The sequence below is a fragment of the Uranotaenia lowii genome, chromosome 2, assembly GCF_029784155.1.
Source record: "Uranotaenia lowii strain MFRU-FL chromosome 2, ASM2978415v1, whole genome shotgun sequence".
Lineage (NCBI taxonomy): Eukaryota > Metazoa > Arthropoda > Insecta > Diptera > Culicidae > Uranotaenia > Uranotaenia lowii.
The window spans coordinates 312,658,842-312,684,934 of record NC_073692.1 but is presented as its reverse complement, the minus strand read 5'-3'; the positions used below and the strand labels follow the sequence as shown (position 1 = coordinate 312,684,934).

The 26,093-nt window shown below is 38.3% G+C and overlaps 1 protein-coding gene across 1 annotated transcript in view; it reads right to left on the bottom strand.

The window, feature by feature from the left end:
• Nucleotides 1-26,093, bottom strand: part of LOC129747772 (uncharacterized) — a 70,613-nt gene that overhangs the window by 23,717 nt on the left and 20,803 nt on the right. The window contains exon 2 of the mRNA XM_055742120.1: nucleotides 25,244-25,762. Coding sequence (XP_055598095.1) covers nucleotides 25,244-25,541 — 298 coding nt within the window. The 5' untranslated portion in view covers nucleotides 25,542-25,762. The remainder of the gene's footprint in view (nucleotides 1-25,243; nucleotides 25,763-26,093) is intronic.

Here is a 26,093-nt window from a genome sequence, read left to right as displayed (position 1 = left end):
TCATGTTCAAGATTGTCAAGGTTTCTCAAGGTGTATTATAAACACACAAATGCTTTTATCGCGAGTGCTGAACAAAACATTAGCAGCAACAAACAATGCCCATAAATAAATGCCACTGCAAGATCATAAAAGTCATGTTTAGGAAATGATTCATCAAATCCGCTCCACACACTTCCACTTAATGCAAACAAATTATGATGCATTTACGAGCAGTGGCGTTGGGAAACAAAAATATCTACCTTCATTCAACAGAAGCCCAATCAATAAAAATGGAGCCCATTCATTTCCAGTTTTGAAGGTTGTAGTTGCGCTTTTTCTCAAGCAGCGTTATTGAAAACTGTTTCTGCCTATTTTAAATCACTTTTCATCTCCGGTCGGTTTATGATGTTTGCTTTCTTTTGAGCCCCGAAGGTTTCTTTCAGTCAGGCGGGGCGAAACGATTATAAATTTTTTATTGATTTGAATGTTTTCTGAACCTTGCACCGAAGGTGATGGTCTCGAATTCGATTTTTGGGAGTGTGAAGGTAATCTACGCTTGATTGTTATTTGTTGTTGCTTATGAGTTAAGCTTTTTTTAGGCTGCGGTAATTACGAGTAGTGCCAAAATTTTGGACCACCTGTGAACAAGCAACAAACGTTTATTTTGACGTGTGCCGTCGAAAAAAGGCAAGATAAAAGCATTTTTGCCGCATCACTTGAAAAATTAGACCGAATAAACGCGTGCTGTTTGCTCGATTACTTTAACGAGTAATTGTACAAGTACCTAATTTTGGCATTTTGTAACTTTATTCGTGTGCATCACAATAAAAAAAACTTCATCAATTTATTTTGTTTGTTTCGATTATAGTCGTTTTAACTTCTTTATAGCATTCGCTAGTTATATCAACGATGCAGTTGGCGGAAAGCCATTGAAAAATTTATCCGGTACAACTGTGATCGATATTTACTTTTGGGCTCGAACTCACGGACGTCGGCTCAGGAAGCAACTGACTTGCCAACTAAACTATATCACAACCCCCAGAACTGCATCCAAATTAAAAAATTCTTCAATGATTTCAGGACTTTAACTTTGCATCATTACTTTTTTATGGACGATCCCTGAAAGCCCAGTCAAAAAAACTCCTTAATCAGATCTCGAGTATCAATTTGAAACTCCTCACCTGTTTATCTTCGATTTTTACAAAATTTATGATATAGGAAACCTCATAGTAACTCAAAAATGTTTTTTCAGACAATATTCAGCTACAACTCTTCATTTTTAAGTTAAATGTTCAAAGCCAAAGTGAACCAATTTAAGTGAAAATAAACTTTAAATTTCTCGAGTTAAAAATGTCGTATTTTAAGTTCGTTTTGTATCGGAGCCCCTCTTATAGGAAGTATTCAAGGCCTTTGAGTACAAAAATTCACGTCATTCTGACCATCCGATTATTGTGTCACAAAAAAACTCACATTTGTTTTATATAAAAATTTGTTTTGGGCAGATATGCTGTAACAATTACAAATATGGTAAAAGTTCCATTAGAGCTACTCTCGCTTAATACAGCATCTTGGTGAAGGTGGCAACTCCAGTTTTTTACGCTCATCTCGCGTCCACATTAACGGGACGTACTTTTTCAAGCGCACCAACTAGCGATGGCCATCATACAGATTGGGAAGTTTGCGTGCAGTTTAGCGAGATTACCTGGCTGGAGGATCAGGCAGGAAGGGTCGGAAATTATGATCCCAAATGGTGGAAAGTTACTTACGTGTGAGGTGAGTTTCCCCATCAACTTGCGCGAGTAGTGTCTTACAATTTAGACTAGTTGATTTGCATAGTGGGATAGTTATTCAAAAAATATTAGTCATTTAAGTTCTTTCTTATGCAAAAATTTGTCTCGAGAAAACATTTAAAGTAATTTTGAAAAAGGAATACCAAACGCTTCCATGAACTCCTAACTGTCTAGTGAGGTAAGTGTTTTATTTTTCAAACCTTTTGATCGAAAACCACTTCTGCATCCGAGTGTGATAGGTGATCCGGATCAAAAGTCAACGTCACAAATTGTTGTTGTGACGCGGCGCAACGGTTCAGTGAAGGAATTTAAACGCCAAACTTTCGCTTTCGATTCGGAAGGAAGGACATGGCGGCGACGTTCGTGTTATGGTTCCGTTTTAGTTTCATTTATCATCGTTTAGATTTACGTCACAGGTCGTTCGTTCGTTCGTTCGAATGCGATAAAGAAAAGTGATCCGAACGCGGAACTTATTGCAGGCGACCCTCAAATTAAAGTCATTAGCTGAACTTTGAAACGATTAGGAAAAGATGGATGATAGATGTTACTTTAATAATTGTGCGGTTTACATGTATAAAAAAATAAGTGAAATTTATCATTAAATTCAACCTTTTTTTGTCAGTAAATGAGACATGGAGACCAAAACTTACAAAGTGCCTGTGAAGGTTCATGATTAACCACACTCCACTTCATACAAAAAAAAAAAAATAAATGCTTCAAATTATTATGAAAAATATACCATGGGAGTAAACATGGGAGGATGAGATTTTAATGAGGACAATGTTACAGTTGATTTCCTGAGATGTTTTGCTGTACAGAGAAAGCTGCTGAAAATACAGGACGAAGTCGTCACGACCTCAGGAAAAGGTGAAGTGTGCTGATTTGAATGAGATTTTTTTTTTAAAAAAAAAAGCTTAGTTTATACGCTTTTCTAATTAACACATTACGGACCGCAAAGAAATCTGAACCGTTAAACATCAAATTTGGGCGTTGTTTATCTCAGAAACCATTGGGAAAATTCTACAAATTCAGTTTATTCTTGTTTAGTTCATATGTTGAGAAATAAGATTTATTATAAAATTTATAACATTTGAGTTATGCTTCCAAGTTTAGCACACATGCGGTGAGCGGAAAAACGAGATTACTCGTATTTAGTCCGCAAAACAAGGAAGAATAGTTTGAACATGGCTTCAAACGCCATCATTCCAAAAATCGTTGGAATTTTGAAATCTTCTATATTTGAAGTTTTTGGGAAAGGGCAGACCCGTTATAGGCCGTACTGAAAAAAAAAACACAAATAATACACACTAAGATTGTAAATTTCGGCATAATGACTCTACGAACCACAGGCGAATTTTTAAAATTATACGAAGTTCTTTTGCGAACCTTCTCGAATCTCGGGACGTTTCATTTCTCACTTTAATTTCAGCTCGTGCGTCTGATTTATAGATGTTCAGTTGGAATAGCGAGAGCTGCAATAATCCTGGCGGAAGGAACCATTTGTTCAGATCCACTAACAAAGTTTGAATTCAAATCTACAAAAGTACGAGGAGATAACCGGTCGCCGCATTCAATGCCTTACCGGGTTGCTGGCAAGGTCGAAATCACAGGCAAATCTATAGCTTCACAGAATTTTGAGCCAAATTTCGTCACAGAATCTGTGTCGCTGAACACAGAATTTAAGCAATTTTCACAGATTTCACAGAATTTTAAAATTTTGAACATTTTTTTTTTCCAAAATTCATTTTTTTATTTCAATATTAATTTGGAAAATTATCTGTGAATTGGAAAAATATGATAAAAATGGTAATGTTAATTAATTTTTCTCCAGTAAAATGTAGAAAAGTAGCAATTTGACATGATTTTTAAATGAAATTAATGAGGAAAGCATCACAGAAAACAGTCACAGAAATTTTGGGTAAAATCACAGAAAGTCAGATTTTTTTTTCGTCAAAACACAGATTTTTTTTTCGGCAACCTTGGTTGTTGGAGCAGAAAACCAAGATTAGAACTCCCAAGAACCAGCTGAACATCTAAAGAACATTCCCCAGCCAACAATTTGGTAGGTATATCAAAAGATATACGTACATCTATGTCAACAATAATCATCGTATAAAACGTTAGAAAAAAGCATATACCTACCAAAAGTGGAGGCGATATACGTACATGTTTTGATTATTTTCTGATTGACGACTTCAACTGCATCATTTAAGATCGTATTACGATGTTTGATGCACTTTGGTACTTTATGTTACATTGATGATTTGTTGTACGTTACTTTGAACGAGTCGATATCTACAAATTTACGATTTTTTTTTTTTTTTTTTTGTTTGTTGTTTATTTATTCTTGCAATTTAAGATAACAATCTTTTCAATCACTGCAATTGGTTTTACTGGGATTTGCAATTATTCTAGCTAATCTTCTCTACTCTTATCCTATTCTAACCTGGCTAAACACTCTCTTTTAAAAACGTTAATGTTACAATTCATCTTGATCTCATCAGGTAACTGGTTCCAATAGACAATGCCGCGTACAAACAGTGTGCCGTTGTAATGGGAAGTAAAATTTCTCGGAATAACCAATTTTCTCACTCGATTGCTTCTGAAAGGTATGAGTTTCTGGTAGAGGTAGTTCGGTGTCGCTGTTGTAAATATCTTCTGTATCATGATGTTCGAACGATGCTTGAAGAAATCGTAAAACGAGCAGCCCATGAACTTCCGGTGATGTATGCTCATTCTCGCGTATCGATCCAGCTTAAAAACCCACCTGATGCAATGATTGATGGCAATACGTAAACGATCCATTGCCATAGCTGACGCATTTATTAAAAACTCTGAGCCAAAGGTAAGATGCGGTAAAATTAGGGTTTTAGCTATTTTCAATCTAAAGTGCGGTGGTAGTATGCTCGCTGTCAATTTTAGATGGCGTAGGACTGCATAGATTTTACCACATAGTGCGTTGACTTGTTGGTCCCACTCCAGGTTACTTTGGAAAATTATTCCAAGATTCGATACTTTGTCGACGTACGAAACATTAGATGATCCCAGGGTAATGACCGGCAGTTCAGCATTCATTCTATTACGGGAGATGAGCATCACGTTGGATTTTGAAGTGTTGATACGTAGCATATTCCTATCAGACCAAACTTGTAAGCGCCTCAAGTCATCATTCAATAGTCGAGCCATTATTTCGATCGAGTCGGTAGACGAGCAGAGGTAAAGTTGAACATCATCGGCGAACATATGTATTTGACAATGGCTTATAACTGCTGGCAAATCGTTAATAAACATGCAGAACAGTAGAGGTCCCAAAACTGAACCCTGAGGCACACCAGACATTACTGGAACAGGATCTGAACAGATTCCATCAATACTCACAATTTGTGATCTTCCAGACAAGTAAGACTGGATTAAGTCAACAGCTCTGCCAGAGAAGTTGAATTTCGAAGAGAGTTTTCTCAAAAGCTTCACATAGGAAACTCGGTCAAACGCTTTGGAGAAATCAATCATCATCAAAAATGCTATGCCTTTTTTGTCTACAGTGGCGTGGATATCGTCGTGTACTTTAAGAAGTGCAGTAGTTGTACTATGACCGGATCTGAATCCTGATTGATTGGAGTTGAGTAGGTTCGTTGTATTCAGATAGTCAGTTATTTGAATTTTAACAATTTTCTCGAATACTTTTGATAACGCACAGAGTAGACTGATTGGGCGAAGATTGTTCATATCAAAACTTTTCCCCTTTTTCCGAATCGGGAGAATTTTTGCCATTTTCCATGCACGAGGAAATCTTGAAGTTTATATGATTAGGTTGAATATGAACGTAATTGGCTTAATCAGCGAAGGAAGAATCAATTTCAAAAATCTTATTGAAATGTTGTCCGATTCAACAGAGTTCGATTTGATGGATGATATGGCTAGAATCACGTCATTATCTGCAATCCTAGAAAATCCAAAGCCATGAGGATTGTCCGGAGGGCGAGCAATATTGTGTTCATCGATCATAAAACTTGTGGCAAAGTGGTTATTAATTTCATTGACAGAGTTGATAAAAATATTATCACTAGCCTTTTTTGGTTTTACGGCAATATCTTTTAGTCTTTTCCACAATACTCTACCTGAATCGTAATGCTCGACAGATTGCTGAATGAAAGAAGCTTTGGCTTCATTGATCAAAGTCGTTACTCGATTTCTAAGGCGCTTGTATTCTGTTTGTGAGGAATCGGTTCTGCAGTCAATCCAGTATCTATATGCCAAATCCCTCTCAATCATCGCTCTAAGTATATTGTGATTAAACCATTTGTTCTTAACTGTAGATTTTACAATACGTACCGGAACGAAAGTATCGAATAGTTCTATGATTGTTTCATTCAACAAATCGACAGCCAAGTCCAAGTCGCCAATTGAGTACAAATTAGACCAATCGATCGAATTAGCTGAAGATTCCAATCCAGTCAAGTCAATGCGTGTAAAGTCTCTCATAGTTATACGTTCAATCAAAACTCTTTTAGAAATGTCCAGCGATGCAAAAATGACGTCATGTCTGGAGAAACCGGGAGCAGAAACTTGATTGAAATTTTGAACGAACTCCAGGTTGTTCGTCATCATAAGATCAATAAGAGAGCTTCCTCCTTGATGGTAATGAGTAGGGTTGTCGTTCACACAACTAAATCCGAAATAATCGAGAACGCTATAAAATTGGTTTGACACTGTATTGTTTTTGGTGGGATCTAAATTGAAATCACCAACGATAACTGTGTGAGTGTACTGCAACGATAACTCGGAAAACTTCTGAAATAACTTATCAGAACAGTTGTTTCTTGGTGGATTGTAGAATAATCCAAGTAAAAATTTTCTTGAGAAACATTTCAATTCACCAAACACATATTCGGTTACATCTCCAGCGCTTGCATCGTAAATTTCAGATTGCTCAATGATTTTGAAGTCAATCGCATTTCTGACATACACACACAATCCTCCACCTCGGCTATATATTCTGTCGTTACGAATCAATTTGAAACCTTCTATAAGTAAAATTTCATCCGAAATGGTTGCATTGAGCCAAGTTTCCGATAAGCAGATGACATCGATTTTGCCATTCAAAAAACATTGTTTCAGCTCGCTAAACTTGCTAAAATCTCTAGCACAAATACTCTGGATATTTATATGGCAGATATTCAGCTTGTCATCCGGAAGAGCAGCATTCATAACAGCACGGGGTATGTTTGAAAAATTCAAGTGCGTACGGGCATTGTTGTTCACTTCATTAGCCATTATCAAGATTTAAAGGATACAATTCTGGAGAGAGAGTTAGCAGGTTAGAAGGAAGGATTTGAGCTAAATTAAAAACAAGATGTACATATTTTTCTAATTCGTAACACATCTCAAAAAATTCATATCAATAACAAGACTAAGCTAAATGGCCCTATTTTGACCCAGTAGAGAGAGAGGAAAAAAAACAGCAGCACAGCACAGCAGCAACAGCAGCAGCAAGCACCAACAGGTCCAGCAGGTGGCCCAAAAATAAGGATAAAGTGGCCTGATCATTGTTCAACCGTTGCTCCGAGTTGTTCGAGGGTGTGCACAGGCTTTGCAGTACCGTCAGCGCTCTTCTTGATAAAAACGGTCCCGCTTTTCGTAAAGACACTATGAAGATTTCCAGCCTTCTTGAGTTTCAGCGTTCTCCCTTTAATCTCACGGGCCAGGGAGGTGAGGTTCTCATTAAAGTAGATACGGGTTGCTACTTGAAAGCCAAGATTCGCTAATGTGAGATTTCGATTGGCTAAATAGCGAAAAAAGAAATCGTCCCGTGCAGCACGGAACGCGAACTGGAAAAGGATTGGGGGAGAACTACCAGCAGCGATAGGAGTTTTAGCTATCCGTTTAGTGTACACCAGTGGTTGTTGTTCGCCGTATCCAAGAATAGCAGCAATCTTAGCAACGAAAAGGGAGAGATCTTCCTGGGCGATAAATGGAACTCCAAATAACAGGAGATCATTTGCTTTTTCCAACCGTTCCGCAAAGTTTTGATTCCGCTCGGTTGCAGCTTTCAGCTCACCACAGTAGTTGGTCAACTTGTCCATCCTCTTAGCCGTTTCTTGCTGCATCTGTAAAGTTTCCTGTCGCAGGGAAACTATCTCGCCCCGTATTTCAGTTGCATTCGAATCGATTTTTGCGTTCGTATCTTCAAATAAAGAACGCATTTTAGATAGAAGAGCGTCGAGGGAATTCACACTATCATTTTCGGTATCACTAGACCGATCAAGGTCTTGACAGCTACGTTTGAAATTGCTTGTTTTGTCTTTAGTGGTGAGTTTGGTTTTATTACTCATGTTGCACTTGTGAGTCTTCTTTGAGTGACCAAAATAAAAAAAACCGGACCAACAACCGCCAAGCAAAAGAGTTCTCGATGTTTTGTTGTACAGCGTGCTTGAACTTTTGTACCCTTTTATCACTAGGGAAATCAAGTTTTCACTAAGTATTCCAACTTATACGATTAGTAGAGAACGGGTTTTAACTTTTTAATGTACAAAAAGTACTGCTGAAGCGAGATATCGGGGAAAAAATACTTAAAGACCACTAGCACGTCACTTGCTCTATCTGGTTCTGTACATCCCTTCAGAAAGATCCGATTTGGGGCGGTTTGACATTAAAAATCATCATTTATACGATGTGTGTAGAACTCTTGTACGATTTCCATCAATCCGACGATCGATTGGCGATATAAGTCACCCTTTATGCGAGGTGTTTTGCGGTCTTATACGATGCTCAGAGATTTGAACATCGATTGACAACTTAAGATACAATCTATACGAAGTGCGTTGTACTTTATTACGATGTGAAGCATTTTAGCATTCGATTTACTGATAAAGCGACATTTTATATGAGGTTTGATGTAATCTTGTACGATTTGTTCCATTAAACGATTTTGCGAACCTTTTTATGTAGCATGTTATGTGTGGAACTGTGATGGTAATACGATTCTAGAAAAAAAATACAAATGCCTGATGATTCAAATATATTTTTATTCAACCCAAATTTTTAAAATTTTGATACACAATATGGCAGAATATTTACAAAGATGAATTCCGTCACTCACACCATTTTTAACTCCATATCACAAAACATCGGATCCGGACTATCGTTTGCTCGCTCCTTTCCCGACGATCTTCATTGATTCCCTCTGTGAATGTTTTCAGTTATTCAGCGGAAATGCATGGGCCACAGTACATCCGGTAGCAATCGATTCATTCATGAAAGATGAATTCACTTGTGTATTGGGACTATTTTCGGGATGGCCACGGATACTTCTGACAATAAACTGAAGAAAATGCCGAATGATAAAATGCCGAATCACACCTGAAAATAAAGAGAAAATTCATTATTGATTGTGATTTTCTTTATAATTAACTAACTAAATGAGATTTAGAGTACATTGAAGATTTCAATGTAATGAATATATTATAATACATTAGAGTTTTCCTTAGAAAGTAGGAAAGCACTTGAATTATTGTACAACATATCGTAGCATAAGAAGATTACAAATTAATAATTTGTTAAGAAATAGTAGTAGAACCGCAGTTTTGGCTCGGATTTTAATTTAAAATTAGTTAACTTTCAAACTTTTAGAAATTAAAATTATATTCAGCTTTTAAATTCTGACTCAGATTATAAGTGATGGTTCCAGAACTCACCTTTTTCTCTTTCCTTCCGTTCCATTTCCATCTCCTAGACGCGGACCTGAATTATTTCAGAATTTTGTCCTTATCGCTTTGCAATTCAGCCAGGTTTTTGCTTCCCTTGGTCTCGAGCCGCTCGAGCCAAGCGTTTTCTGCAAAATTGGTACCAAAGGCACTCTCAATAGGCATCCGTGCCCACCAGAGATTCCTCGGCATCGTTCTCCGATGATTTTCTTATTGGGCCATCACTCACTGTAAATAAAAAATCATAAAAATAATGTTGTAATTTGTGAAATTAGCATGGTAGTACGTAGTACCTAGTTGGTGTTTTAACTTACCTTCATTTAATGGATTTATTCATTTTGGTAAACACGATTACCCCAGAATCAGGCAATTACAATTACGGAAACGGTTTATCCACCGGCGTAAATCTAGCTTCGAATTTTGGTTTCTTCTTCAACAGCTCGGAGCAAGTGGCGCGATCCCGTTGGTACCTTCAGGGAAGATTTATTTTGAATATTCAATTAAATCATCAAATAAGATGACTACCTACCTGATTCGGTTAACTCCACGGAAAATGAAAACGTTGTATGCTGTTGTCTGCGAACGCTCTTCCGGCGAGCTGAGGAATCTTTGGGAGTATCCGACGTCGACATCTTGACCAAGGGCTTGTTTTTCTCCAGCTTAACCCGATAGAACCTTTCGGATTTGAGGGAAAATTATTCGCTAATCGTCGATCCACCGTCACATAGCCGCCCGAAAACGCAACATAAACAACTTCAATCATTTTGCGATGATAATTGCACGATCATCCACTACTACTTATTTTGGTACACTAAACAACATTGAATTGTCCCTTTATGAGATGATTATTGGGCATACACAAAAGTGAGAATGAACGATGTTTATGTGTGATTCATTACGAGTTTATCTGTAGTCAATAACGATTTCGATACGAATGTAATTTATGTACAAATAAAATGCATCTTAAGAAATCTTTGTGATTGTTATAAAGTTTCATCTGACATCGGTCGTACTAAATACGACTTCATCCAGCATATCGTAACTAAGTCGTATTTCATTTGATTTTAACACCTTCTACGATGAATATAAGATATGGTCGAGTGTTAGGTGTAAACATTTACGATTCCGATTCGAGTTGAATCCATGTACGACTTTGACGATGATTTCCTTTACGATTTCATGTTGGCTGGGTCAGCCTTTTTTCAGGCAAAACGCCAGTCAAACCAACAAACGATAAATGTTTTTGATTTAAAAAAGTGTTATCTTTTGCAGAACAAATCCATCATTTCCATGAATATATCGAAAGGAAACCCTCTCGAGCCTACAGCAAAAATTTCGCAGCTTTCAAACAACTACAGTAGAAAACCAAGTTGGCAAGTCTGTTGTCTCCTGAGCCGATGTCCGCGAATTCGAGCCCAAGAGTAAACATCGAACACAGTTGTACCGGATAAAATTTTTAATAACGATCCGCCAACTGCAACGTTGATAAAGTCGCGAATGCCATAAAGATGATAAAACGACTATAATCGAAAGAAAAAAAAATTACTTCACCTATTTAACGAGCTAAGAAAAATACTTACATTAATAAACAATAACCCGCAAATTGCATCGGTGGGAAACCTATAGTTCATAACAAAAATATGCTTAAATGCTTAACATCTCGAGTTAGTTTTGCTTTTTCACATAGAAAAGGATTTTTTTTATGAATAATCAATAAGTCACTTAAACGCAACCAATTTGCGAGTCACCTGATGGGCCACATAATGTGGGGTATCTTGGTTCAATTTTTTTTTAGTGTTTTTATACACATTCATAACTTAAAATACATTTATTCTATCTGTAAAGTTGTTTTTATGCCAAATGAAGAGTTATGAAAAATATCCTGTTTATTTTATTCAACGCGATATAGACAAACATAATTCCTATATAATAATTTCGACAAAACGTCCGCGAGCCAGGTTTTTGAAACTTTTCTTTTTTATTCCATCATCTGATACTGCTAAAAAATAACTTAATGAATTATGAAATTACAGTTTGGTCGACTTGGCATGTTATTATGGGATCGGACGCACACTACTCAGATGCTCCCCGTCGATGGAGTCATCCTACACCGTTCGCGGACTGCCGTTGGTTCCAGCTCCTCTGCAGGGCAGTCATGATCCGAGTGAACCCATCGCTGACCGCATGCCAAGTGTTGGAATCTGCACACATCCTCTGTACAACGTTATCTGCTGTCGTGTCGGGCCCACAGGTGGCAAATATGGAAGTACGTACCGCCGCAAACGTCGGACAGACAAACACCACATGCTCAGGTATTTCCTCTTCTCCACCACAATCTGGGCAGTATGGCGAAGCCACATGTCCAAACCGGTAGTGGTACTTCATGAAGCATCCATGACCAGTCAGGAATTGCGTCATATAGAAATCCACTTCACCGTGCCTGCTTCCGATCCAGCTTCCGATGTGCGGGATCAGACGATGGGTCCACCTTCCTCTCGTTGAGCTGTCCCACAGCTGCTGCCAGTTGGACATCGAGTCCTCATTGGCAAGGTCTCGTACATTGGGCGTGTCTTTGTTGTCGTAGCAATAGACATCCTCCTCAAGCAAAACCGAGATGGGCATAACACCCGCTACTACACAGGCGGCTTCGGACGACATGGTCCGGTATCCGCTGATAACCCGCAGGTTCATCCGCCGCTGAACGCTGCTAAGTCGCTGCAGGTTACAGCTTCTTCCCAGGGTCTGCCTCCAGGCCGCTGCTCCGTACCGCAAGATCGAAGTGGTCACGCTTGCCAGGATCCGCCTTTTGCTGCTTTGGATGGCCGAGGAGTTCGGCATCATTCGTGTGAGTGCGGCCGTGGCCATTGCCGCTCTCTTGCACACGTATTCGACATGGCTCGTAAAGCTGAGCCTGTCGTCAATCATCACCCCTAGGTACTTGATTGTGCGTTTGGGCTAGATGCAGGCATTTGAAGTGCACCCAGCTTTCCACTGCCTGGATAGCTACCGTGGCCAGTAGCTCAATCTCCGCTGTTGAGGAGCCTCTCGCCAAGAGGACTATATCATCCGCAAATCCTACGAGTTCAGCTCCCGATGGGAGGCTCGTTCGTAGTAGTTCGTCGTAAGTGATGTTCCACAGAACCGGGCCGAGTATTGACCACTGTGGAACACCCGCCGAAACCTCTTGTGCTCGCAAACCCTCGCCGGTCATATACTGCAGTTGGCGATTGTGGAAGTAACTTTCCAGATATGCCGGGATCCTCATTTGGATGAGCGACGACGCAATCGCTGTCCAACTGACACTGTTGAAGGCGTTCTTCACATCCAGAGTGACAACCGCGCAAAAGCGGAGCCCTCTCCTCTTGGTCAGCCTGGCTCTGTCCGCTACCTCGATGACCGATCAGATGGCATCTACGGTGCTGCGGCCTCGACGGAAACCAAACTGTTTCCCCGAGAGTCCGCCTTCGCTTTCAGTATACCTCTGAAGTCGGTTCTGAATCACCTTCTCCAGGACCTTACCCGCTGTATAAAGTAGACAGATCGGCCGGTATGCCGATGGGTCTCCTGGACGCTTACCCGGTTTTGGCAGAAGGACGAGTTTCTGCCGTTTCCACGTATCAGGGAACACCCGTTCCGTCACGTATCGTTGCAACGATGTTCGGAACATATCGGGGAACTCCCTGATCGCGGCCTTCACCGCGACGTTCGGAATGCCGTCCGGTCCGGGGGCCTTCCTCGGTTGGAGAGACTTGGCGATCTCGCGAAGTTCTCCCACCGTTATCCGCTCTTCGACGTTGGTGTCCCAGTTATACGGGACTGTAGGCCAGCGGGTAACATCGTGCTGTGGGAAAAGCTCATTGATGATGACTCTCAGTTTATCGGGGCACGTTTCAGGTGGTGCACCCCCACTTTTAGTTCTGCCCATGACTATCCGATAGGCATCACCCCATGGACAGTCGTTGGCGTCACGGCATAACTGCTTGAAACGTGCCCTCTTACTTGCGTTGATGGCCCTGCGGAGGGCCGATCTCGCGCTTGTGAAGAGTGGCCTACGCTCCGTTCGCTCTTCTTGGGTCCTTGCGTTCTGCATCCTTCGCCTTGCCCTATGGCAGTCGGCACGCAGACCCGCAATTTCCTCCGTTCACCAATAGGCGGGTGGCCTAGTGTTTTTATGCTTGGCCCTTCTCGTCATCGCAGCATCGCAAGCGCGAGCTAGAACCCTCGTCAGTTCTTCCGCGGACAGGTTGTCCAGGTTCCTCTCCCAGTGCATGGGCCCATGGGTTGCTACGTTTTTGCTCGTTTGAAGTGTGCGTAAAAACACGCTCTCAAACCACTGGGCTCGCTATACATGGGAATTCTCTTTCTGAGTTTCTCATGTATAGTTAGCTAGTGTAGAGCAAAGGCGGGAGCAATTCATGGGAGTTTTTCATCAACATGCCCTCTAGCCTAAAATTTCAACACCTATCAAGCTTTCTCCTATTGGCGCACTAATGCCTGTCTATCCACCTTTCTTTAAAAGTTCTTTTAAATAAATTCTCTCTCTAGTTTTCATTCCACCGCACATGCCATTACAATTATAACGATACAAATTACGGCGATTTAAATCATATAATAGGTATAGTTCTAGAGTTATTTGTATGGTCATTTGATGATGATTTTTGGATATTGAAATAAAACGGTAATTTTCCACCGAAAAGCCTGTATAGAAAAAATGGCTAAAAACCCTATCAAATGGTTAAGTTTGTAGAAAAAAAAGAACATGGGAACAGTGCGAGAACTTAGGGAATTGCATGCAGGTAAAATTTCATTTGTTTTTGAGACCAAATATTAAGAAATTTTTATAATTTTTGCTCCTAAATATATGCAGCATCATTGTCCATCTTTTGAGTACATTTGTTTTTGAAAGAAAACGTTTAAACATTCAATTGAGTCCAAACAAAAAATTACTGTTATCGATGTTTTGAGCTTTCTGTGATAAATGACATATACAGATACAGATATAGACAAAACAATAATTTTGAAAATGTTCAGATTTCAGATACGTAAAAACCATAGTGATCAAAGTTACCCCGAAACTCGAAACCTGGTTTTGTAACAAACATTTAATTATAACCACCAATGTCGTTCGAATTTACTGCAATCAATAATCATGTTTTATACTCCTTACCTCAGTAATTGTTCCAAAGCTTTTAGTTATTACGAAAATGCAACCGCTTCCAAAATATTCAAAACTGAATGAAAAAAGTGATCAAATTCCCCCAGTTACGGTATCTATTTTTTTTATATTAGCATGATATTACTGGTTAAAGTATGAGTTGTAAATCTGTTGTTACACCCTGATCCACTTAACATTTTTGTAGCTTTCGTTTTTCCTTAAATTACATGATGATTGAAAATATTTTATTCGTATAAGGTTGGCAAAAACTTTCAGCATGAGTTAATTCGAAATGTGCCATTCAACGAGAATCTAAACGTTCGTGGGATCATTGCTTTTCTAAAAAACACCCTCTTTGCTTGAATGACTATTTGTTAGCCGCCATCAGCAAAAGTGGTAAATGCACTTGGCAAACCACAAGGTGTAATTATTTTCCCTTCAAAGGTCTTTTCAATTCCTAATAACTAAACAGAGTGTGGACTGCGGAAAAATGGCGAAAAAGTGCAGTAATTAGGCTCACCAAATCATCAGTCCAAGAGATATGCTTTTAATGAAGTCTACCATTTCAATTCCATTAGTTTTTTTTAGCTGATTCCACAATTTAACTTGATGAATAGTGGGATTGCCGTTTTTATAGAAAGAAATAGATCTGCACATTTTGTTAAGCAAGTTTTGATTTCTACCTTGAGGAACATAGATTGAGTAACATTTTCTATGCTAGAACACTGCATACTATGCAATGCATATTTAGTGCATATTTTGTGACTGAGTGATTTATCAATGATGATATTTTTTTCTAAACTTTGTTGTTTTTAAATTATTCCACTTCAGTTCTTTTATCTGTTATCAAACATAACACTTGAAATTCTAATTCGGCCTCTATAGTTAAGAGCTTTAAAGCAAACGGGCAAAAGAATATAAATAATCAGACAGACATTATCATTAAACTGTTTTCAACAAGACTGAGCCGAATACGAAACTATCATTTCTAACAGCTCTATTACGTAACGATATAAATGATTCACTCAAATAGCCCCGGACTAAACGGTAAAGTTTGCCCCGTTCAGAAACTACGAGAAGCTGCAAAACTCAAAGAAAAATACAACACGTCTTGAACAAGACGTGGAGAAAATGCAAAAAAAAAATACACGCCGCTCACCTCGACGTTTGTCAGGCTCTGAACTTGACTTTGAACCCTATCAATGGTCCACCACCAACTTTGTTCGGACAGCCTCTCACGTCGATATGGCTTGATTCGATCGATTCAACGACTTATCGTGACAGGAGTTTAGTGCCTTTTTCAATGATCTGATTCAACATTTAAGTGTTCGCTTAAAAAAAAACTTCAATTTATCTTATTGAGCATTGAACTGCCAAAGATCAACTATATTTATAGTTGTGAAAAAAAAAATCTTGCAAAAACAAATTTGCATCAATCTAGTAATAAATTTACCACCCCAACCAAAAAGAAGCCCCGAACAACCTCCGGCAAGAGGCGGAAAAACACACACGCGATCGGCGATCGTGATCTCGTGAAATCTTTCCCTCCGCTAAAGGGGTGTTTTTGAGTAAGTTATTGCATCTCGTTTAAACACGTGATTCGGGGGGCAAGAGAAAGTGATAGTGTCGTGGTGCCTGTCTGTGCGGTTTTATTTTTAGTTGTTTTCCAGCGTTTTATTATAATTTTTTTCTCTTGCACCCGGACCTCTGATTGCAGCAGGTTGGTTGATAGTGCAGTTTTCGTTTCGTTTCATTTACTACGTGAAGACAAACGGAAGTTATTTGTTTTTAACGAGATGTTTATTCTGGCTACTGTACTGCACTGGAGCCGGATACTTGTTGAAATGGCTCAAATTAAATAACCTTTTTGGCTCTCTTACAGAAAGGCATAGGGAACGGTCAGTTGGGGATATCATTAATTAAGGGTCCAAGACCCCACTTTATAGGTACCAATCGACTCAGCTCGACGAGTTACGATGATGTCCGGGAATTTGTATGTTCCATAAAAACGTTCTTAACACATTAACTCCTATTCTAGGTTTCACGATTTTGATGAATTTAGTATCAAAAAATTGGATTTTTTTTCCTGTAGGACCTATCTCAAAACCAAAAAAAAAAAACAAAATTGTTTAAAAAATTTCTATTCCATAGAACATATCTTGCTTACGTTGGCTCCAAAATAGGTAGCCATTTGCTCAGCAGCAGTAACCAGCAATCGCTAAATTAATTACAGAGGCGATCGAAAATTTGTCAAAAAGTTCATCAATCAGCCGAGAATCGACCCCACGACATCCATCATGAGAGTTCAGAGAGCTAACCCTTTGACCACTAGTGAGCGTCGAGAAACGTGGCTCTCAAACTTAAACAGTTTGAAATATTTCGAGAGTAAATGAGCTTGTTGATTATCAGTTCGATTATCCCCCAAAAAACGTACTGACCACCTTTTTTAATATTGAGTTTGGTAATTTTTGCTTTCGAATTTCTTTAATCACTATTTTTTTTATAGATAAATCATATATAATTCAGAAATAAAGAATCCATCATTGTGTCATATGTTTTCAAAGATAATTTACACTCTGTAAGAAAGCCTCCAATCCACTGTTAAGTGTATTAAATCGGGTTTTTGTTATAACACTTTAATTGATTTCCAATTCCGTGAATCAAATTCTTTTGATATTTTTAAATTATTTTCCTCTAACTATGAATCAACTTGTGAGGCTAAATATTCAAAGAAATGGTAGCGCCAAAAACTATTCTGGTGCTGATGTTGGCAAGACTTACATATGTATTTTTTAAGGTTGTATACTGTTTACCGGAATTCCATTTACCGGAAGTACCATTTACCGGAATACCATTTACCGGACTGTACTATTTACCGGAATTCCATTTACCGGACTATACCATTTACCGGAAAACCATTTACCGGACTATACCATTTACCGGAAAATCATTTACCGGAACTACCATTTACCGGAATTTTTTTTTTAAACGTATAAATATGGGTTGTATCTCATTTCCCCAAAAATTTTTGGCAGGATATATCTCTCCCCAGAATTTATCATTTCTCAAAAAAAAATTCACCAGAATTACCATTACCATTACAAACAAGAATTCGAAAAAAAATGAACTTGTACCCATAAAAACGATTTTTCAAAATATTATTCTTTGCGGCAAAGCCGCAACCAACGAGGATGAAGGGGCTGAGGCGGCACAAAGCCGCTGAGGTTCCCAAATCCGAGGAGGCCGCCGACCCGCCGTCGGAAGCGGCGGCCCTATTACATTGGTCTAGGTCTGTCGGGGCTTCCTAGGTCTGCGTGAAAGCTAGGGGTGATCCTTTAGCCCCGTCCGCCACGCGACAGCGTGAAGGACAATATGTCTTTCAAGTTCGAACGCGCAGCGTGAGGAGTCGGATATCAAAGCGATTTTTAAATGGTTAGCATGAAATCAATTAAAATACCCAAACCTTGCCCAAAAATAAGTTTCCGGGTAAACGGAAAACAATCATAGGATCATACTTAATCCGGTAAATGGCATTCCGGTAAATAGTGCATTCCGGTTAATGTCATTCCGGTAAATGGTTCATTCCGGTAGATGGCAGTCCGGTAAACGGTTCATTCCGGTAAATGAATTTCTGGTAAATAGCAGTCCGGTAAACGGTTTTCCGGTAAATGGAATTCCGGTAAACAGTATACAACCATTTTTTAATAGTTTATTGACGCTTTAATCTCAGAGGTCTTATGCGACTCGGAAACTACTGAACCGATTTACGAAAACTTGGCAGGTGGGGATATTGAAGGCCGGGCAAGGTTCCTATTATGGATCGAGACTCCTCCCCCTAACAGGAAGGACGGAGGGGGTCCCCCAAACAAAAGACAGATGTTTACATAACTCGAAAACCGATCAAGCACATGGTACTAAACTTGGCATGTGATGTATTTGGACACGAAAAAAATTTCATTGATTATTTGACACCTTTCCCTGTTTCCAATAGGGAGATACCAAGAGGGAGGGGCCTCTTTTATATTTTTTAACATAACTCAAAAACTGATTAAGCAAATGGAACCAAATTTGGCATGGGAGGGTATTTGGGTACGAAAAATGTTCTAATGATAATTTTAAAACCCTCTTTTATTCCAATGGGGAAATAGGAGAGGGGGAGGGAGGCTTTTATACAATTTTTTGAACAACTGAAGAAAAAATCGAGCAAATGGAACCGAAATTGGCATTGGATGTTATCATGGTACGATAAATGTTTCCCTGAATCTTTGGTATCCCTCTCTCTTTGCAGTGGGGAGATAGTAAGAGGGAGGGGGCTCCTGTACAATATTGTACATTACTCAAAAAGTGTTTAAGTAAATGGAACCAAATTTGGCATGGGATGGTGTTTGAGTACGAGAAACATTTCTATCATTATTTGAAACCCCTTCCTTCTTCCATTGGAAAGATAGAAAAAAGAGAAGTGAGGTTCCCGTACAATTTCAATTGCTTTGCTCGAGAACAATTAGAGCAAATAGATCCAAACCACTGACCACCACCACCATCCATACTGACTTGACATTTGATTTCGTTTGTTGGATAATATTTCCAGCAGTACACAATATCGATTCCATAGTGCGCGTTGGATAAAATGCTACCCCAGTTGGAAAGTGCCACCCAAATTTTAATGTGAATTTTTCCTTCAGGGATTTTTTTTTTATAAATTATAGAGAAAACGATCGGATTTTTGTTCTAAGTGTCAGGAAGCGATGATACAATTCTTTGCATAACTCGAGAACTTATCTAAGAAATTGAATCAACTTTCACTTAGAAAAGGATTAAGGCACGAGAAATGGTTCTATTTTAATTTCAGGCACCACCCTTCTTCCAATGAGTCCGATAGTGGGAAGGGCCGTATTACAATATTGTTGACATAACTTAAAAATTAATCAAGCAAATCGAATCAAATTTTGCATAGGACGGTGTTTGGGTACGAGATATGTTTCTAAGATTGTTAGAAAACCTTCCGCCTTGCAAAAAGGAGATGAAAGGAGGGGATTCCATATAATTTTGATGTATCGCTTAAGAATTTATCATCTAATGGTACCAAATTTGTTTGTTTTTGGGAACGAAAAATGGGTGTGATTATAAGAAACGCCTGCATCCTTCAAGTAGTAGGGGTGGGAAGAGGAAAGGGCAAATTTTGTCATAAATCGGGTTGTACTCCATTTTCCCGAAAACCATTGCCCAGAATGAAAAATCCCCAGAATTCCAATCGCCAGAAAGAACCATTCCCCAGAATTTTTTTCCCCAGACGAACCATTCCCCAGAAAAATTTTCGCCAGAATGTACCATTTCCCAGAAATTTTTCACCAGAATGAACCATGTACCAGAAATTATTTCGCCAGAAGGGCCATTTCCCAGAAAATTGAAACCATTTATCCTTACTAGAAATTATTTAAAAAAAAAGGAATTGTTACAAAAAAAATGGGGTTTCATAACTTTATTCTTTTGCGGCAAGGCCGCAACCAACGAGGATGAAGGGGCTGAGGCCGTCGGAAGCGGCGGCCCTAAGACATTGGTCTAGGTCTGTCGGGGCTTCCTAGGTCTGCGTGAAAGCTAGGGGTGATCCCTTAGCCCCGTCCGCCACGCGACAGCGTGAAGGACAAAACGTCTTTCAAGTTCGAACGCGCAGCGTGAGGAGTCGGATACCAAAACGGTTTTTAAAGGACCATGGTAAGCATTGAATCAATTAAAGTACCCAAACCATAAACAAAGCACAATATTGGTTCTAAAATAAATTTAGTTGGAAAATTTCAAAGTCGTAGTTTCATTTAAAAAATCATTTTGAAAAAATTAATTTCGAATCATATGAAATATTCAAGAATTCATTAGAAAAAAAAAACAAATAAAAATACTAGGGGAAAAATCTGGGATTTGTGCTATTCTGGTAAATGTTCCATTCTGGGGAAAAAAATTCTGGGAAATGGTCCATTCTGGGAAAAAAATTTCTAGTAAATGGTGCATTCTGGGGAATTTTTTTCTGGGAAATGGTTCATTCTGGGGTTTGATTTCGGGTATTTGTCATTCTGGGAAAAATTCATTCTGGGCAATGGTTTTCGGGTAAATGGGATACAATCATAAATCGATCACTTATCAATAAAAAGGGACCATCTTTTATGAGACAGGCTATTTGCATACGAATAAATTAAGACCCTCCGTTTTTTTTCAGGACGAAGTAGGAAAAGAGACAAGTTTTTTTTCTTATTATTATCAAACACATCGAGTAAAATGCGGTAATGGACGATGTTTTTATGGAAGTTCATGAGCCCTCCCCACTTTGTAAGAATGGGAGGTGGAGATTCTATACCAATAAAACATACATTTTGGCAAAATCAGAGAACTCATGAAAATTACTAACACAAAGTGAAAAATTCAGATTTAAAAAACAAACTTAAAGATTAAGATACACTTAATAATATGAAATCATCTTTAATGATTTATGCTGAAATTTATTTAAAAAGATGCCTACAAAAAATGAAAAATTTAGATAATTTTAATAAATTTAATTTATTTTGGCAAGGTGTAGCAGAGCACACCGGATCAGCTAGTCTTTAAAATAAAAATGAATGATTTTCTGTCTGTCTGTTCCCTAAAGATTCAGAAACTACTGGACTTCATACTGATTTTTATAATAGTTTCAGAGCCCACCGACTTGGTAGAGGGGGGGGGGCTCCCATACAAAAATAAAATAATATGTGACACAATCTGATTAATATGAAATGAATTTGCGGCTTTATCGGTGAGGGTTAAAGAGTTGAAATGAAAGACGGATAGGAGATCAGAAGAAAATTCTAAGGTGGTGAAAAGAGCGAAGAGCATTTGAAATAGAAGCTTGACCACATGCTAAATTCTTTGTCCCGCATCAATTAACTGTATTGAAGAAGTAGTAGTAGTAGTAGTAGTAACTGTATCGAAAAATGTAGTGCCTTCTCAATTGGGTACTACTTCTTCAATACATGAAGTTTTTATAAATTTACAACATTCTTTGTAATCAATTTTGATTTTGTGAAAGAAAAAACTCAGAATACATGGATAACGATGTTTTCCATACAAACATCCGTCCAAAAAAGAATGAAATCGTCTGCTGGGCGATAATGAACCTGATTTTCTACCCGGCACCATTTTTGATTACGTTCATCGATTTTGACGAAACTTGGCCTGGTATAAGATCAAACATTTTTACATCTTTGGACAAAATTTCAAGATTTTTCAATGAAAATTGTCGAGGATACAGCAAATTTAATGAAACAATTCCAAGTTTCCCTTTTTTACGGGAATAGCTCTATCTTTGTTTCCCGTCATGGTAAAGACTTCAAATTTCGTAGAGTGTTAGTTGGATAGTTGAACTAGATTGTATAATATTTGCATGAAAAAATATCATCCGGGAGAGAAAAGGCAGCTCGTTAAAGTTGAAAGTGGGTGCGCAGCTTCACGCTATTTCATTCTTTTTTGAACGCAACTGTATGTTCGTGTGTTTGTTTGTTTGTATGCAACTCATATAAATCAAGACCGCCTAACCGATCAGCTTGAAATTTGCCACGGGTATGTTTTTGGAAGTGGGTAAGGTTTTACTAATAGTTTGGAGCCCCCTCCCCCCCCCTCTCTCACTTTAGAAAAGGGAGCCTCCCATACAACTTTAGTTTTTATTCCCACGAACCAAAAGTCATGATACCCATTTTGTCACGGGGAAACAATGCTATACAATTTCTATATGTATCGTGTCACCAACATCTATTTGCTAAGTGTTAGTGAATCCCGTTTCTAAGCTTTTTTTTTCTCAGATTTAAGCATTTTTGCCTTGAGAGAATTGTAGATGAAAGCTCAAATCTGAGAAAAAAAAGCTAAATCTCAGGAAAAAAGCTTAAATCTCATTTTCGTAGGTGATGGAAAGAATTATAGAAACATAAGCTATCAAAGAACGGAAGAACATAAGCCGTAAATACCATGAATTTTTCAAAAAAGATACGCGTTAGCCAATTTCACCACGGTGAACGTGATGAAACCGGCGAACACGAGCAATCGAGATCTGCCGATCAACTGCTGGACCTTCTATCGAAACACCATGTATAATATACATTGTATATTCCGCATGTGATCTTTCTTAAATCTCATAGCATTCCATTTTCCTTTACCATTTTAATTTCCTTTAACTGGCTTGTTTTCACCATCACCATAGGCCGGGAATTAGAAACGACCTTCTTAATTTAAACGTGTAGGTAGTGGACAGCAAATTTGGAAGTGAAACTTAAATACGGTGCAACTTCAATCGGATAACATTAAACCAAACGGATAGCTAAAAATCAGGCATCAGATAAAGTCCTCCGTTTTTTTCACTAGCACCTTTCCTGGAATGCAAGTATGTTACCAAATAAAGTTCAACAGTTTAATAAAATGATACCTACTCAACAATTTAAGCTTAGATATGAATAATTTGTGCCATTTTTCGGCGCAAAATATTCTGACAGTTTGTTATGAAAGCTGAGAAAATTTGATTATGTCATTGGTTACCATGATTTCCAAGAAACGCATTCAAGAGGCGTACAAATATGATGGTGAGATAAAAAGGCGAAATCGTAGAGCGAAATAAGAGATTGACGATATTTTTGTGTGCCAACTCTAGCGCGAAAAGAAAATCGCAATAATGAGCCTACATTTAAAAAAAAAACTGGGTGCTCGCCTGTAAGGAATAAATTCCTTCTCGAAGAATATAAAAATTCATCGATATAGCCGATGAAATAATTTCACAGAATATACAGCGTGCGAAATATGGATGCAATGATCCAATGTTCGAAAAATTGCCAAAGAAAGCAGTTATAAAAATTCTAAATGTTCATAGGCTAGCGCAAACTAAAGCTAGCAGCTGCTTTTTCGTTCCAAAATTGGGTGGGACTTGGCGGCAAAAACGACCAAATCATAAGGTGGTTCGTACCAGTTGAGTATTTTGGCGTTAAACGTTACCTACACTTCTTTCTATCTGCGCCAAAAACGCTGAACTTTAATACCTAACTTTTTTCTGATTTTGATGCTGACGAGTGAGCGAAAATAGACAAAAACGCAAACGTCCACGTGAATATTGTGGATTTACTTTTAATTGTACACTACTATAATTGGTAGATTTATTGTTCGACCGCGAATAATTTAAAGGTTATGTATGGGCTTTCCGTTCTTATCAGGTCATTTATAACAATTTTTATATGTGCTTCATCCAACGTTTCGAATTATATTCATTCTTTATCAAGGAACTAAAATTAAATACAGGAGCATAAAACATATTTTCCAATAGTTAATGTTCACATTAATCACTTACTCGGACATTCGTGTTATTGTCCAAAGTAGAAGCACTCCTAAAGCGTTCATCAATCATCGGAATTCTGGCTATAAATTTTTAATTTGAATTCTCATTTCATATTGGAAGTGAGGAGGAAAGCTTGTGTGTGATTTACGTGCCCAATATTCTGGTATCGGCCAGGGCGTCCGCGCCTACCCCTTCGACTTGGTATGAAATTGGCTTTCTGGTGAATATAAATTTATTGCGGAAATCTTGCGTTAACATACTCAAAATTCAGAGCAAAATTGTATTTTAGTGCAAAAATAACCTAAAAAAAATTCAAATTGACTAAAGTTTCGAAAAACAGCTATTTTCGAAAATTCGTCAAAAATCCTTTATTTCGAATTTTGATAATTGAAAAATGCAAAAATGTGCCAAATTACGTCAACTTTTCAATGCTCTCTTCAAAATTTATCTGGTATGACTTGAACCATTTTGACGATTCGTTTATTGAAAAGTACGGTTTTTACACCACTTTTCTACATTTTTTGTGGGCATGGTCTTAAAAAAAAAATACTTATGTGAAACGTATAGCTTCTAACTTCAGCACTCTTGAACACTAAGTAAATTTCTAAGCATTCCGTAGTTTATCTACAAACTTTTTTCCGAAGCATGTTTTTTCGGATTTTTTTTTCTTAGACTTTGGATAACGGAAAATTGAAATGTTTTAGTTGAGTATTGTCTAGAAACATATTCGAGTTACATTACGAGGTTTTCAAAACTATAAATTTTGTAAAAAACGGTTGAGAAACAAGAGAAATAAAGCGGTTTTAAGCGAGGAGTGTCAAATTAACACTCATAGGCACGATTAGGCAGTTTATTTCCTGGGCTTTCAGGGTGCTTTCATAAAAATAAAGTAATGATGCTAAATCAAAGATTTAAAAAATTCATTTAGGGCCCCGAAGAAATTGTATTATTTGAATGCACCCGAACAAAGACAAGTCGCCAAACTTCCAATAGTGGCATTTTGACACTCAAGAGCGGATAAGGAGTAAGGTAAGCAAGGTAAAATTTCTGACCCGGAATTTTTCGATCCCTGGAGTTTGAAAGTCTTAGCAATCATTCCTCCTGACCATGTTGGGTTTAAAGTGATTGTGCATAATTATTTTTCCTCTCACGTTTCATCTAATACTAATTGGTTCCAGCCTTATTGATAATATCTTGATATATTTTGATTAGACCTAAACAGTTTTAAAGTGTCAAACGTAAAATTTTGCCTGTGGTAAAATCAAACAAAAAAATCACTCACCAATTTCCCGATCCGTCAACCCAGCGAACTCATTCGTTGAATACGACGAACATTCCTTGGCCGCCAACAGTATTGCAAGCACAGCAACGACTAATTGCCATGATCTCCTTAAGCACATGGTACCGATTCGTGCAGTTTTTGGGAACAATTTTCCCGGAACAGAAGCAGAAGCAGGAGGTTCGTCGCTTGATTGGCACGACCCGTACAACTCACTTGCCGCACCGGAATCGGAATCGGAAGCACAAAGTTGCTTTTTGCCATCAACTCTGACGATTGTTACATATTCGCAGCCGGGCATCGGAGTTGATGCCTTGAAAACGGCAGAAGGCCTTCCGGCAGCCACAACACTCCCAAAGCAACGGGAAAAATCACTCACTAAACCACAATTGCACTTTCTTCTTGCACTGATTTAAGCAAACTTCCTTTCTTCCTTTGCCACCTCTTCCTCATCGATTCATTGAGCTACTGCTGCTACTGATGATGCTGATGATCGTTGTGCCCATTTTCACCACCCATTGCCTGTGGGAAAAATACAGCAATTTATTAAGACGCCCGATTGGGGTTGATAAACGAGGCAAATTTATGGGATGGAAAACTTCGACCTGCCTGCAAGCAAACAAGTGCGAATAGGAGTTTCACTATTTTCACTTGATCATTTCGTATTTGCACCCGATAACTTGTCGACGTTTCTATTCACAAGCACATTTTATTTCTTCATTTTTTTACAGTTCTGAATTTACAACATATTTGGAACCCGTGAAGATATATCACTCAAATTTCTTACACCAATAATAACCTTGAAAAATCCTCCATTCGTTACATATAATCATCATAAGCTCAGTACCCATAT